This window comes from Aedes albopictus, chromosome 2 (assembly GCF_035046485.1).
Source record: "Aedes albopictus strain Foshan chromosome 2, AalbF5, whole genome shotgun sequence".
In the NCBI taxonomy this organism is placed as follows: Eukaryota; Metazoa; Arthropoda; class Insecta; order Diptera; family Culicidae; genus Aedes; species Aedes albopictus.
The window spans coordinates 471,557,559-471,572,983 of NC_085137.1; the positions used below are offsets into that span (position 1 = coordinate 471,557,559).

General features: G+C 43.2%; 1 protein-coding gene across 3 annotated transcripts in view; it reads right to left on the minus strand.

Annotated features, from left to right (window-relative positions):
• LOC109418067 (unconventional myosin-Va) overlaps positions 1–15,425 on the minus strand; it is a 70,266-nt gene that overhangs the window by 14,261 nt on the left and 40,580 nt on the right. For 2 of the 3 annotated variants that reach the window (XM_029870817.2, XM_019692238.3), the window contains exons 2-8: positions 8,531–9,580; positions 4,955–5,201; positions 4,331–4,890; positions 4,221–4,241; positions 3,928–4,041; positions 3,317–3,753; positions 2,583–3,249 (exon numbers count right to left, since the gene is read on the minus strand). In XM_029870817.2, the coding sequence (XP_029726677.1) occupies positions 2,583–3,249; positions 3,317–3,753; positions 3,928–4,041; positions 4,221–4,241; positions 4,331–4,890; positions 4,955–5,201; positions 8,531–9,580 (3,096 nt within the window). The remainder of the gene's footprint in view (positions 1–2,582; positions 3,250–3,316; positions 3,754–3,927; positions 4,042–4,220; positions 4,242–4,330; positions 4,891–4,954; positions 5,202–8,530; positions 9,581–15,425) is intronic. The other variant, XM_019692237.3, reaches the window with a different exon arrangement.

Below are 15,425 nucleotides of genomic sequence, written 5' to 3' on the forward strand. Positions count from 1 at the left end.
CCATTGAAATTCCTTAGAGAATTTTGATAGGAATATCGGGACGAATTTTTGGAGGAATCATAAGAGAAATCTTGGTAAGAAAACCAAAATGAATTCCGAGATGAATACTTGAAGCCATTCTTGTCAAAATATCCAAAAACCCCAAAGAATATTCCTGGATGATTCCCGAGAGAAATTTCTAAAAAAAACTAAGAAGGAATCTCAGGAGGCATATCAGAAGGAATATTTTAAGCAACCCTGGAAAGATATCATGGAGCAATCCCGGAATGAATGATTTGAGGAATCTCGGGAGAAGACTTGGAAGAATTTCCCGGAGGAAAATACGACAGAAATTCCTAGATGAGTCCTGGAGAAAGGAATCGCTGAATGAATGAATGAATGAATGGTAGACTGAGTTTATTTCTGGAGCAAGAATCCTTGCTAGCATTCAGAACTAAATCTCTTACTCAAGAATCCCAGAACGTCCTAGAGTAATCCCAGAATCAATCTCTGGAATAATCACAGGACGATTTCCCCAAGCAACTCCTAGCAGAAGTTTCAGGAATAACTCCTCCAGGAACTCTGGTAGACATCTCGCGAAAATCTCTGGGAGAAATCTCGAGAAAAACATTGGGAGGATTGCGAAATATTATATAAAAGAGATATCAGGAGAAACTCAGAGAGAAATTCCACAACAACTTCTGAGTAACTCTTGTGGAAATCCTGGGATAAATCCTAGGAGAAACCCTACAAAAATATCTTGTAGAAGACGCAACAGGTACTTCGAAAGATAACTCGCGAGACCCTCTTAGAGCAATACTGGAGAAATACTGCAAGATAAAAAAAATACAGGAGAAACCAGGAACCCTGAGAGATTTTCAAGGAGGAATCCCAGAAAGAATTGCTACAAACTTGAAAAAAAGGCCGGTAGAAATCTGCTATTCTGCTATTATCAACGCATCCCCTGGCTTTCGCCCATCTGCGTTGTCTTTTCTTTGGCAAAACGTCTACCAATTGATGTTTATGGGCTTGCCGGACCAAGTCATGTAGCTAAGCCAAAAAAAGGCCGGTAGAAATCCGGGAGAAACTCCGGGAGGATTTCAACAAGGAATATTGTAAGAAATTCTGAAAGGCATCCCAAGAGGTATCTATAGGAGTTGCAAATTGGATAGATTGTTACTCCCAGAATCGCCAGCTTGCCGAATAGATGCTTAATTGAAGAGCCCTTCTTTTGTTCCTCTAGCACTATCACGGTAATCCATATTCCTTTTGGATTCAATTTTCTGGAAGGAATCATTGTAAGATTCGCGGAGGAATCTTTACAGGGAATTTCGGAAACAATCCTGTGAATCCCGGAATCCCGAGAGAAATCATGAAAAATTCAGAAAATAGATGGAAATTAATCTCTAAACTAATCCCAAAGGAAATATTAGGAGGAAACCTTTGAAATTCCTTAGAGAATCTTGGGAGGATTATCGGTAAGATTCCCTGGAATCATGAAAGAAATTTTGGCAAGAACCCCAGAATGAATTTCAAGAGTGAGCATTAATATAGAGACTTTCAGCCCTTGGTTGGTTAATTTCAGGATTGATTGATTGATTTGTCTTTATTATAGAGACTTTCTGCAGCCCTTGTCAAAATGTCTAAAAACTCTTCTATGTAATCCCAAGAATATTCCAGGATGAATTCCGGGATAAATTTCTAGAAGAAACTAAGAAGGAATCTCTGAGAGATTCTTGGGAGAAATACCCTAAGGAATATTTGAAAGAATACCGGAAAGATTGCAAGCAGCAACCCTGGAATAAATTCTTTGGGGAATCTCGTGAGAAATTCCTGGATAAGTCCTAAGGAAGGAAGAATTCCCTGAAATCATGGACTGAATTTCTACCTGGAGCAAGAATCCTTGTTAGAATTCTGGAAAAATCACTTATCCAAGAAGTACTAAGGTTATCCAAGACTTAATCTCTGTAATAATCTTAGGACGATTTCCGGAAACAATTCTAGAAGAATTTCAGAAAAAGGAATGCCTGAAAAAATTTCATGAGCAATTTTTAAAGGAATCCCTAGATTCTCGTTAGGAATCCAGCAAGGGATATTTGAAGGAACCCTAAATGTAGTGCCTAGAGCGATCCCAGAAAGAATGTTTAGGAGGAGGGGGAGAAACCCGAGAATTCCAGAAGAATTTCCTTGAATCATTGAGTGAATCCCAGCAGACATTCCTGCTGAAGATTCTTGGAGAAAATCTAAAATAAATCCTGGGAAGACCTCTATAATAAAGACATAAAAAAACCTTCCCTAAATGAATCCGGAGAGTAAATCCAGGAAGAATTTCAGAAGAAACTCCGAAAAGAATATGTGAAGGAATCCTTAAAAAAAAAGGCCAGAAATCCAGGAGTAAATGTTTTGATGAACTTCGGAAGGAAATTGGAATAAATTCATTGAAATAATCCCTGATAAAGAAGGAATACTTGGAGGAATCCCGGGAGGAATATAAACAAATCCAGTAGGTATCTGCTGCTCCGTAGTATATAACCGTTTCAATGAACCCTAGGGCCACCTATCTACGCCAACGCCTTCGACCCAATCAAGAGAAGAACCCTCACCTGCTCTCGCATTTTGGCGAGGTCCTGCTCCATGGCCGCCCGTTCCTTCATCCGGTCTTCCTCCTCCTTCTGTTTCTCCTCCAGCAGAATCATCTTCTCGTCCCGTTCGTTCTCCAGCTGCTTGATCACCACCAGCAGTTTTTCGTCCTTCTGCTCCAGCTGCAGTTTCAGTGCCTTCAGGTCGTTCTCCTGCTGTTTCATGGCGGCCATCTTCTGACGCATTTCCGGAATGTCGGCGTTCTGTTTCTTCAGAGCAGCGTTCTCCTTCGAAATCTGATCGTAACGTTGCTGCAGTTCAATAATTTTGTTCTCCAGACCTTTGTACATCTTCTGGATGTGCGAGATGGTACGGGCTTCCGCTTTTAGCCGCTTGAACATGCGACGGGCCAAGAACCGACGCACCGTTGCCTGGCACTTGATGATGTTGGCCAGTCGCTGGTGAGCTCGCTGCCTCGCCAAATAACCCCGACAGAAACGCTGAATCTGGGTGGCCTTGTAGTTGTCCAGCACTTGCTTGAACTTCCGCCGGGCGAGTAGTCCACGGGCGTAGGTTTGAAGGCGGAGTGCCGTCCGACGGATTCGTCGATACTTGATTCGCTGCAGCCATCCTCGTACGTATCGTTGGATTTTGATGGCCGCTCGATTCTTCCGTAGATTATCCGCACGCCTAAAATTTGGAAAAAATAAAATATTGTATTATTAATAATCACGAAACTGTCCGGCGAAAGACTCACTTCCTAGCCAGCATCCCCCGAGCGTGCCGTTGCAGACCAAGAGCAGTGCGCTTCAGTCGCAGATATTTGTTTCGGCAAATAAATCTCCTTATCAGCGATTGCACCTTGATGATGTGCTTCTTGCGCAGATCGCTTCGCAACTGTTCCAGATAAGCGACCTGACCGGCGCGGAAGAAGATCTGCGTGTTGCCCAGCCGGTACTTGTCCGGGTCGGTGAGCCAGTTACGTACAATGTTGCCGCAGGTGGCTTTCACGTTCCAGTCTACAATTTGGACGCGTTTGCATAGCAACCGGTATCGATCGTAGAAGTCCTCGTACGTCCAACGGGATGGGAAACCGGCGGCCGATATGCGGACCGTTTCCAGAACGCCGCATGCCCGCAACTGTTGTACGATTTTCGGGGCTTCCCACTGGAAAGCGGCCTTGTCGTCATTGGGCTGCAAAAAGTCGGTGTAAAATGTTAGGAGGACTCCAAAAAAGACAAATTGTCAGAGTTTAAGGCAGAAAGTGTCCTAAATAGGATTTCCTGCTGAAAGGGTCCCTTATCCTATTCCATGTCAAAACTAACATCATAAAACATTAACATCACTGATACTTTTGCTAAAACTCACCTTTATGCATCGGACATAATGCGGCGTCGTGTTGTGCAGTGTTGTTATCAACAGTGTCAGACTTTCCCGGAACTGTGAACCGACTGTTTTCCTCTGTTGCTTCTGGGTCATTGGCTGCGGGGAAAACACAAAGCAAACGATAATCCTATTAGTATTAGAAAGCCGCAAAGGTAGCAATAGCCACCCAATAACCAACGGCATGTACACTTATGATGTCCAGTCCGTACTGAGTATGTAATAACGTACAAATAGACAAGGGACAAACACTTACACTATACTGACTCAATACTAACCTTTCGTTTTCTATCGATGGGCTACAATCAACAAGAACACAGAAGAAAAGACAATCACATTAGACGAAAAACGTCACAAACAGTAATATCAATCCGTCGTTAATTCTCACCTGACTCTTGGCGGCACTGACCACTAGCTTAACTCCGGACTTGCCCACTTCCCCTTCCTCGGACGTTGGCGACTCGTCCGAAACCGTCATCAGCTTATGGCACAACTTCATCTTGGACAGTCGCAGTACGTTCACCAGCTCCTTGGAAACCGTGTCTCGATTCTTCTCCAGAAACCCGTGCGACTCGTACTGGACCGTGTCCGAGAAGTGTTTGATCAAAAATGCACTCGTCCCAAACCGGGGTTTGTCGAAGTGCTTGTACTTGCTACATTTCTCGAAAAGCTTCCCCACCCAAGACTCGTCCGAACCCCGAGGCATCCGGCACTCTTCGTCCAGTAGATCCAGGATGCCCAACTTGGTCTCGATCAGGTCGATGCATGGTTGGTTGTCGTAGAAATCGATCATTTTCCACTCGATTCCCTCCTTCAGGTACTGTTCCTGTTCCAGCTTGAAAACATGCTGATTGAACTGCTGCTGTAACTTCTCGTTGGCGTAGTTGATACAGAACTGCTCAAACGAGTTCACCTCGAACGTTTCGAACCCGTAGATATCCAGTACACCTTTGGGGATATCAAGTTATAATAATCCGATGTTGAACAATCCCTCCAACTCTCCGCTACTCACCAATGAAGCAGTTCTGCTTCTTGCCACCGGCCAGATTGCGGTTGATCTTGTGGACGATGTACTGGAACATTTCCGCGTAGATATGTTTGGCCAGTGCATCCCGGGCCGCCTCGGATTGGGCCTTGCTTTGCGGGATCAACACGGTGTCGTTGATGGATTCGATTTGGCGCGTGATGAGCCACTTTCGCAGTTCGTCCCGGTTCAGCTTGAGGATGTCGCTGAAGATGTTCACGTGCAGATCGTCGGACTATGGTAAGAGATGAAAGCTATTAGTTATAAAAGAGGTTTGCAGCAGAACTCTTGATCGTGTGTTGTGCCACACAGATACATGAGGAAAAATTATGCTCCTCCCCTACAACCTAATAAGGATCGGAAGGATATGTGGAAACTTTATGTAACAGTCAATAGAGTGCAAGACAAGACTTCACCAGTGTCCGCTACGAGCAATGACCGGGAAGGACATTTGCTGACATGACAGCCAGCTGGAAGGAACGCTTATAAGATTTGTTAACAACGGTACAATCGTAGACAAACATACGTATTACTTTTAGGTGGGAGCCTAGGATTCTTTCCTGAATGAACCTCATCCACACATTACAGTGGATCTTTGGAGCTTCTCTCCAGAACAGACCGACCTCCAGAAGCACAGGTAGATCATGCAGAGTGAGTCAGGCAAGCATTTGGCTCTGCTGAGCCTCTTCAGAAATTCTACACATCCGGAAGCAATTCTGTACAAGCGACATGATACCGCTTCTAAAAGTGCCTCAGCCCCGCTATGAGTACCTTGGACACATCAGAACCGATGCCAGTAAGTTACTGTTTATGATTATGGTTAACGCATACGAATTGGCAAGCGAGATGGTTCACGCTTAGGTAATCATGCACAGGTGAGTTCGTAGCGACGAATGACACGGTGAATGGGCTTATTTCGGCGCTGCTTCCCGTCCCATAAAACCGTAAAGAACGTTCCCGTCCCGACATGTACCTAGCTTAGGCAACTAACTGGGTGGAAGTAGGTTCAGATGAACACTCCTGATTAGTGATGTTTCGGCTCTGAGCTCAGTCCCCATAACGGGCTGTTCCAACCCTCGGGAGGCCTCCAGGATCATTAGCAACTACTCCATTGGTAGACAAGGATGGCGGGTTTAAGACCCAACAGGCATGACTGACGAATCGAACTCAAATGAGGGCACAAGCGGTGAGTTCTGGCGTATACAGCTTTTTCCTTTTTTCTTACTCTTCTAAACAAACAGGAGAAAGAGAAGGGTGAGGGTGGATGCTGATGGAGTACTCCTGAGTGAGTCAGGAGCGGCAAGAGCGCTAGCAGAGGAAACGCGGATGAATGGCGCAGACTTTACGCTGAACCGCATCAGGAAGAAACTACCGAAAATGATGGTAGTCGTCGTACAGCCGGACGAGTTGTCGGTTACACAAACGAGCAGAACAATATCAGCAAAGATCTTAAGCAAGGTCTGCTGAAACTCCGCAAGTATGTGTTCTTGCCAATAAGAAGTACGCGACCTTCTGACTGAGGAACGCAGCGCGGTCGCTGTGCTCAAAAAGGAGAGGTCTACCCAAATGGGACATCTTCTCCTTTGCTGGAAGCTCGACGGTGACACACGAAGCCATGCTCCTCGCCGGAGCCGAAGAGGAAAGGGCAAATTGCCCTACAGCTCGATTTCATGGCCGAATCTTGCCAGTTAGGCGCGGCCCGCATATTCTACAAGGCACTAGTTGAAGAGGTTCTGGATGAGAAATTGAAATTGAGAACCCTTACGGTGGAAGCAACTCTGCAGTATAAAACCCTGGATGAGATCATTGATGCCGAGGAGCTCCTAGCCGGCCTCCAGCAGCAGTGGTTGACAAGTGTGCTCGCTCAGCGAGCTGCAAGATGCATACTTCTAGTGCTTCGAGCAAGACCACAAGTCATAGGTGTGTAACTGTAAATGCTCCGATGGGAGCAAACTCTGCAGGAAGTGCGCAGAAGAGAGCCACATCGTCAGGGAGTGCAAATCCGCACCAATATACCTGATTTGCATGGCGCCAACATGCCCAGGCAATGACGAAACAGTCGACTACAGTGCATCGATATTAACTGCCAAGAATTTTTGCTGTGTAATTCGGTCAGGAATCTTTTCGGGAGATTTTGATAGGAATTCCCTTTGGAAATTCCGCCAAGAGTTTCCTCTTGGGATTCCGTCGAGAATACTCTCTTCGATTTCGGCCGGATATTTCCACTAGGGACCAAGCTAGGGACTCCACCGTAAATTTCGTCTGGGGTTCCACCGAGATTTTTTTCTTGGGATTTCTCCGGGAATTCCATCTGGGGATTTTGCCGGTAATTCCACCCCAAAGCCGTCTGTGAATCCCACCGGGAATTCCCTCTAGAGATTCCGCCAGGAATTCCGGGTGTTTTCTTCAGGGATTCCTCCATAAATCTCTTGGAGATTCCTCTGGAAGTTTGTATCGAAGATTCCCCAGATGATCCGTTTGGGGTCACTTCAGTACTTCCCTTTGGAGATTCCTCTAGAAATTTCCTCTCAGGTTTCCTGCAGGAATTCCCTCTTGAGATTTTTGCAGGAGTTTCCTCTGGGGTTTCCTCCAATTATCTACTCAATTATGTACTTGATTGCTCGATGTGTTGTGTGTCGTCGCAGATCGAGCGGTATCATAACATGGATCCACTGACACACAACACCGAAGATCTGTTTAGCGACACGGAACCCTAAGCTATGCATACGATACGCCATGCCACGACGATCGTTACCTAGGGATGAGCACTACCCAGTGTACTGGTGGTGCACAGAAATCGCAGGACTTCGCGCATCCTGCCTAAAAGCTAGGAGGAGGATGCAAAGAGCTCGAACCGATGAGAACAGAACGGTGCGAAGTAAGGCCTGCAGGGCGACCAAACTGACACTGCTTCGATGATCTCTGCCAAACAGCCCCCTAGGGTGATGCCAACCTACAGGGTAGTCAGGGCCAAAATATCTCCGTCAGTATCTCCGGAACGCTCCCACGAGATGCTGTAGAAAACCGTAGAAACGTAGTTCCCACATCACGACACACGACCATAGGTTCCCGTCCCCTGCTATGACCAAACCAGCCAAAGTCAGGTTGCCCTGATGACAGACGAGGAACACGTTGCGATTCCGAAGTCGCTCAAGATGGACAAATCACCGGATCTAGTTGGTATTTTGACAGTAGCCATTAAGGCGGTCATCGAGGATCGTCCTGACATGTTCAGAATGGTTATCTTGATGTGTATATATCATACTAAATATATTTTGCAAAATGCCAATGCTGCACACGGCAGAATGCATCTTCAAAAAAACATATACCTAGCAACGCTTGATAATAAAAGACCAAATTTAAAAAAAAAAAATATTGTTGATTTAGAAATTTTAACAAATTTTCATAAGAGAGAAATTGTTTTGTTCAAGAAACTTCGAACAACCTTGACATCCGAAAGAAAGCATCTGATTTGAGCTCGAAAATTTCAAAACATTTTTACAAGAGTACTACTGTAATCATTTAGTAAAATCTAAAAATACATATATTAATTAACCAACTTACCGCAACGTTGCACGCTTCCTGGTCCACTTCCTGCGATTGCTTCTTAAACTTGTGTGTAAACTCAACATTCCCCAAATGCAGCACAGCTGCCAGCACTTTCATTATGTCACTGATCTCCCCATCATCGAACCCCAATATCTTGAATGCATTCACCGTTTCCCGAAACTGATCTTCATCCGACACTCGCACAATATCCGGCGAATGGCCCTGGTTCAGAAAGTGGAACTTATCCTGATGATCCAGCATCAGTTCGGGCCACTGCTGCCGCGCCGCACACAACTGATAGAATATGTGATAATTTCGCTCTCCGGGAGCCTGAAATACCACACGCGACTTCTCCAGCAGGTACGTTTGCATGGTACCCCCGGTCAGGGACATCATCGAGAGATGATTCGTAAACAGCAATTTGGTAAACTTGCCAAACCGTGAACTGTTATCGTTCCGGGTGGTTTTCGCATTGCCGATCGCTTCCATGATCGGACTGCTGGCCAACACTTTTTTCTCGATTTGCGTTTCCGATTCACTACCGCCGACCGCGGCAAAGTATCGCATAGCATACTTGGCCGATACGGTCTTCCCCGCCCCCGATTCACCACTAACAATAATACTAATATCACACTTTTCACGCTCGAGTTTGGCATAGGCTTCTTCTGCCACGGCGAAGATATGTGGCTCCAGTTCGCCCATCGAGTGACCCCGATAGGCCCGTATAAGTTCCGCCCCGTAGAGCGGGAGTTCTGCATAGGGATTGATCGCCACCAGGACGATACCGCAGTAGGTGTAGATGTTGTGACGGTCGCAGAACCGGACCTCCAGATTGTACAGGACGTCCGGCTCGTGCAGGTAGGACAGCGCCGTGAGATCATTCTGTCCGATGAGGATGGCAGGGTTGCGCAGATGGGGCAGATCGCTGGGTGACTTGAGCTGCACGGTGTGTGATTCCTTGCGATCGGTGATCAGTTCCAACGTGGTGTCACCTTCTTTGTAGTCACGAAGTACCACCGCACCCTGCCAGACGTTCTCTGCGTGAGGGATCCAGACGCGGGCGTCCTGTGGAGGAGATAAAAAAAAGTAACGAGTTAAAAGGTTGTGATTTATTCATAGTATGCTTGTTTGTAACTGTACTTATGTCTTTTAAGAAGTTTACTTCGCTTAGCCATTTGGATATTGGATTTTAATTTTGACACTGCAACTTTGCTAATCTAGGGGGACCCCCTATCATAGTACGGGTTCGGATCCAACCTAATAGGCTGCCCCAAGACATAGACGTCCCAAGGATAGGTCAATTGCTCAAAAGAAAGGTAGCGGCATGAACTGCGTAGCTGATTTCTGAACACCTTTACGTTGCGACTTGCCTCTTTTTTTTACTTTCAAAATGATATGGGGGATAGCCGAAGAAACGGCGTTCCAGCCAAAAACAGCTCTACACATTCACTGTACTAAGATTGTCCGGAGTCGTGTTTATACCACATTTAGCGAGCTTTGGATAACACACAAGGGCGTAGTCAGAATTTCGGGAGAGCGGGTTGGGGGTTAGAGTACCCTTAGAAAATTTATACCTACTAGCTTTTGTAACTAAAAGCAACACGATGAAATTGAATATGATAACGTTATATTCTGAAAGCATTATCTGAATTCTAGGATGACGCTACCATTACAAAACCTCGCCTGTTCTACAGAAATCTGCTGGTAATGAAATGAGAATTACCGATAGAGTCACTGAAAATTTTTTGGGCAGTTTTTTGGACAAATTCCAAGATTCTAGGGAAATTCCTACACAAAATTCGGAAGGAAAATCCTGGCGAAACTCCTGAAGAAATCCTAGGATGAATCCTAAGACAATTGCTGGAGCTGGAGGAAACCATCGAGGCATTCTTGAGGCAATACCATAACAAATTTTCGAAAGAATCCCTGAAGGACTTTCTGAAGTAACACCCTCAAAACATCCTCGAAGAAACTTCGAGAGAAATCTCTAGAGAAGTTTCTGAAAAAAAACAAGTAAGTATACTTGCAGGGAGTATAATTGAAGGAATTCATGGATGGATTCCTGAACAAATCTATGGACGAACTCCTAAAGAATTTCTTGGAGAAAATTGGGAAATTATTTCTGGATGACTTCTTAGAAAACTTACTGTCTCATGTATGCATGCCTTTAAAGTTCTCGTAGAGAATTCCAATATAAATCTCTGGAGTTCGATAGAGATCCTTGAAGTAATTAAAAAAAACCTGAAGAAATTTCTGTAGGCATCCCTAAAGTAATATTCAAAAGATGATGGAAGCATTTTTTAATTTTCTGAAGGAACCCCTGAATATTTTTTTTGAAGATATTCCGAGAGGAATTTCTGAAGGAATCACAAGAGCAATTCCTGGAATAATCCCTGTAGGAAGTTTTGAAGGAACCCCAGAAACAATTCCTGGGTGAATCGCTGCGAAAATTCCTGGGGGGGAATAATCGCTGGAAGAATTCCCGGAAGAATCCTAGTAGTAATTCCATGAGGAACGCATGGAGGAATTCCTGGAAGAATCCCTAGAGGAACCTCTGAAGGAATCCCTGAAGAAATTCCTGCACAAAACCCTTGCAGAATCCAGGAAGAATTCTTGGATGAATTCCTGAAGGAATTTTATAAGGAATCCATGGTGGAACTCTAGGTGGAACTCCTGGAAGAATGCCTGGAGAAGAAGAATTCCTGGAGGAATCCCTGGAGGAATTCCTGTAGCAATCCCTGGAGGAATTCCTGAATGAATCACTGAAGAAATTTTTGAAGGAATCCTTGCTAGAATTCCAGAAGGATTCCTGGAGGAATCCCTGGAAAAATTCTTGGAGGAATCCGTGGATGAATTGCTGAAGTTATTCCTAGAGAATTTCTGAGAGCAATTTGTGGAGAAGTATATGAAGAATTCAGTTGAGAAATTCTTGGAGGGATACCTGCAGGAATGTCTGAATGCATTTCCGGGGGAATTCTTGGAGGAATTTCTGAAGGAATCCCTATAAGGGGTCTTGGAGAAATTCTTGAAGTAGCTTGAAGCATTCTTGCATGATTTCCTTGAGGAATGCCTGAAGGAGTTCTTGAAGGAATTCCTGAAAATATTTTTTTTATTTAAGGCCGGACGGGACGGTGGTTGAATCGTCCGCCATTGCTCTGTTGCTAGTAAGATGCAAATCTCAACTTCTACTTCATATTATTGACTAGAAATTTGATCGTTCATTTGCTCACTAGTATGGGACAAACATCAAATTCTCGCTCCAGTCGACTTTTTTAATTCCATTTAGGTCCCATATGAACTGTGCAAAATTTCAGCGCAATCGGTGAAACTATAATTTAGCGCAAGCGGTTCAAAGTTTTCATAGGATTTACTATGGGAAAAGTTGCACTTTCAATCAAAAAATCCCAGTGGTTCCCCCCCTCCCTAATTCAAATCGATCAACGCTTCTTGTAGAAAAATCATTTATGAAACTTTCCTTCGAAGACCGCAAAACGATTGGATGCTTGTGGAAAAAGTTATTGATTTATTACCGATTAGTGAACCAACGAACGGCTTTTTATTTTGTTTTATTAGCAGCACTGCAGCTGCTGCCTTGGCTGCTGCTGTTTCTGGGGGTGGTGATGCCTCCCGCCACCCCATTCAACAACGGCAGCAGCAGTGCTGCTAATAAAACAAAACAAAAAGCCGTTCGTTTGATCACTAATCGGTAATAAATCAATAACGTTTTCCACAAGCATCCAATCGTTTTGCGGTCTTCGAAAGAAAGTTTTATAAATGATTTTTCTACAAGAAACGTTGATCGATTTGAATTAAGGAGACAAAGAACGACCTGTGGGTTTTTTTGTTTGAAAGTGTAACTTTTCCCATAGTAAATTCTATGCAAACTTTGAACTGCTTGCGCTAAATTATAGTTTCACCGAATGCGCTGAAATTGTGTACACTTCATATGGAACCTAAATGGAATCCAAAAAATCGACTGGAGTGAGGATTTATTTTTTCCATACAAGCGCGTCCCATACTATTGCTCACTTGTGGTGCACAATCGACTAAAGTTTCAGCTACGTCAGTGCAGTGGAAATTGAGATTTGCTTCTTCAAAATCGCGAGGCAAATTGTTAGAAAGAGAGGGAAGATAGGAAAAACTACACGTCGTCCCGTGCGGCCTTAAATAAACGTATTTTTCTTATTTCCTATCATAATAATTTTGAAATAGGTACATTAAAAAATATAACCTGCAGGAATTTCTAAAGGCATTCCTAATAGATTTCGTAAAGAAATTCGTGGATAAAATCCTAGAGGAATTTCTGGTTTCTGGACGAATTCGTGGAAAAATTCCCTAGAGAAATTTGAAAAGGAATCTCTGGAGAAATTTCTAAAGAAATCTCATGAAGAATTTCTTGAGGAATCTTTGGAGGAGTTCCTGGAGAAATCCCGGGAGTAATCCATGAAGGAATCACTGGAAGAACCCTTGGAAGAATTCCTGGAGAAATACCAGGAGGAGTTCCTGGAGTACTGCTTGAAGGAATTCTTGGATGAATTTCTAAAGGAATTCCTGGAGATTTTTTGGCGATATTTCTGGAAAAAAGTCTAGGGGAATTCCTGGATTTATTTGTGGAGGAATTCCTAGGGTAATTCCTGAAAGAATTTTGGAGTAGTTCCTGAAGGAGTACCTGGACGAATGTCTGGATGAAATCCTGTAAGAATGCCTCGAGGAATTTCTAGAGGAACTATAGGAGGAATTCCTTAAGGATTTTCTGGAGGAATTCTTGGAGCAATTCCTGTTGTAGCTCCCGGAGAATTTCTTAGTGGAATTCCTAGAGCAACGCCTGGAAAAATTTCTGGAGGAATGCCTGGATGAATTCCTAAAGGAATGCATGGAGAAATTCCTAGAGAAATCGCTGTAGGAATTCCTTGAAGAATCTCTAGAGAAATTCTTTGAAGAGCCTGGAGGATTTCTAGCAGGTATCCCAAGCGCAATCCTTACAGAAATGCCTGGAGGAATCTTTGAAAGAATCCCTGGAGGAGTTCCCGGAGGAATGCCAAGAGGAAAACCTGAAAGAATTTCTGGAGGAATTCCAGGGGAAATTCTAGGAAGCATCCCTGGAAGAATTTCTGGAGGGTTTCCTGGAATTCCTTGAAGAATCACTGGAGCAATTCCTGGAGACATCTCTGGAGGAATTCGTGAAGGCAATTTCTGGAGGAATCATGCAGAAATCGAATATAGAGTTCCTGAAGAAATCCCAGGAGGAAATACTGTCTTCGATCGAGGAGTTTTATTTAAAATAAAGGCATGTTTTGGCATTTATTAATTGGTATAACACTTTGATAAAAATGAATTCCTCAAAGAAAAATTTGATCAGGGCATTTTTAAATGTTGGCAAGAGCTTGCCAAAAGATTTGGTTGAGCAGTTGAAAAGTTATCGGGTAACATGATAATTTTAAGTAATAAAAAGAAAAAATATAAAAAAACTCATATTTTTTTGGAAAAATATGTCCTACAAGTTTATTCGAGAGATTCATACAGAATGCTTTTTTATCAAGCGAATAGCTCACTGGAAGCATTTTTTTTTACTTATTCGTTTATTTGGAAGGCTCGGGCGCCACTCGACTGGAAGCATTTAACGTGTCTTAAAAAAAGTGCCATGTGACGCGTTCGGAAGGATAAATGTTCGAGCTGGTTTAAAACCTGCTTGATCATAAACGAAGCCTATGAGGTACCTGGGCAACCCACACACAGTTTTTTAAGTTTCAAACTTTTATATGTTCATATACAATAACATTTTCATTTTAATATCAAAGCTTTGCATGAAAACGGTTAAAATTAATCCAGAATTTCATGCTTAGAGATTTGAAATAAGTCGAGCAATTGAAAAGTTATAGTGCCCTCAAGGTTAAACTTTGTGTTAAAAAAGAAAAGATAATGAAACGCTCGTAAAACTTTTATTTTACGTTATTTTAGGGAATTACATAGACATCAATTTGAAAGAAATTGATGCAAAAAGATTGAAAATCGGTTGATAATTGAAAAAGTATTGACAATTCAAGTGAAAGCATCTTTTTATTACTATCAAATTCAACTTTGAGGCGCTTGCGTGACTTCTAAATCTCAATGTTCTGGTTCAAACTTGGAGGTTTATCTTTTGTTGTTGTATTTGTTGAAATTATAAAGGCGCTGTTCATAAATTACGTAGACTCATTTTTGGCCATCTCAGACAGCCCCCCCCCTCCCCCCTCGTAGACAAAAATTTGAAAAATTGTATGAAGCGTAGGCTTTGGCCAGACACCCCCGTTCCCCCTCAGAGTCTACGTTGTTTATGAACTGGCCCAAATGGCCATAGAACCACGATATGCACATATTTACTCATAAAAGGAAATCCTAGAAACAACGCAATATGTTCAAATGATAAAAACTTCAGTTTCCCTAGATGAAACATTTTCAAAATTTCAGAGGAGATACTACAATAGTGTATCTTTCGAACATTTATTTGTTTTTATTTGTTATTACGATTGTTGAGATGCAACGGTTGTGCAGATGCTGTAATTCGATTTATGTATTTGATTTATCTTATCTTATTACAACGGTTTCTGGTACACCGTGGCGTGCCAATTGGAGTATTAAATAGGAAGGCGAGTTGGAGTTGCTCGAAGTTGCTTTGACAGCTATTTGTTTTAATTTAATTAATTATCACTTTTTGCGGCTTAACCAGCCGAATGGAAGCTTTACTTAATTCCAAAAGCTAGACTTTACAAATACTGGCGTGAGTATGCAATGGACAAATTCAGGTGAGATTTGCGAAAAAGTTACTCGTCCTCTCGGTGAGACTCGAACTAACGACTCCTACTATTTGTTGACAAGCTCTATCATCATTGGCGTAAATAGGGGGTGGCCAGGGGGGGCCTGGCCCCCTCCA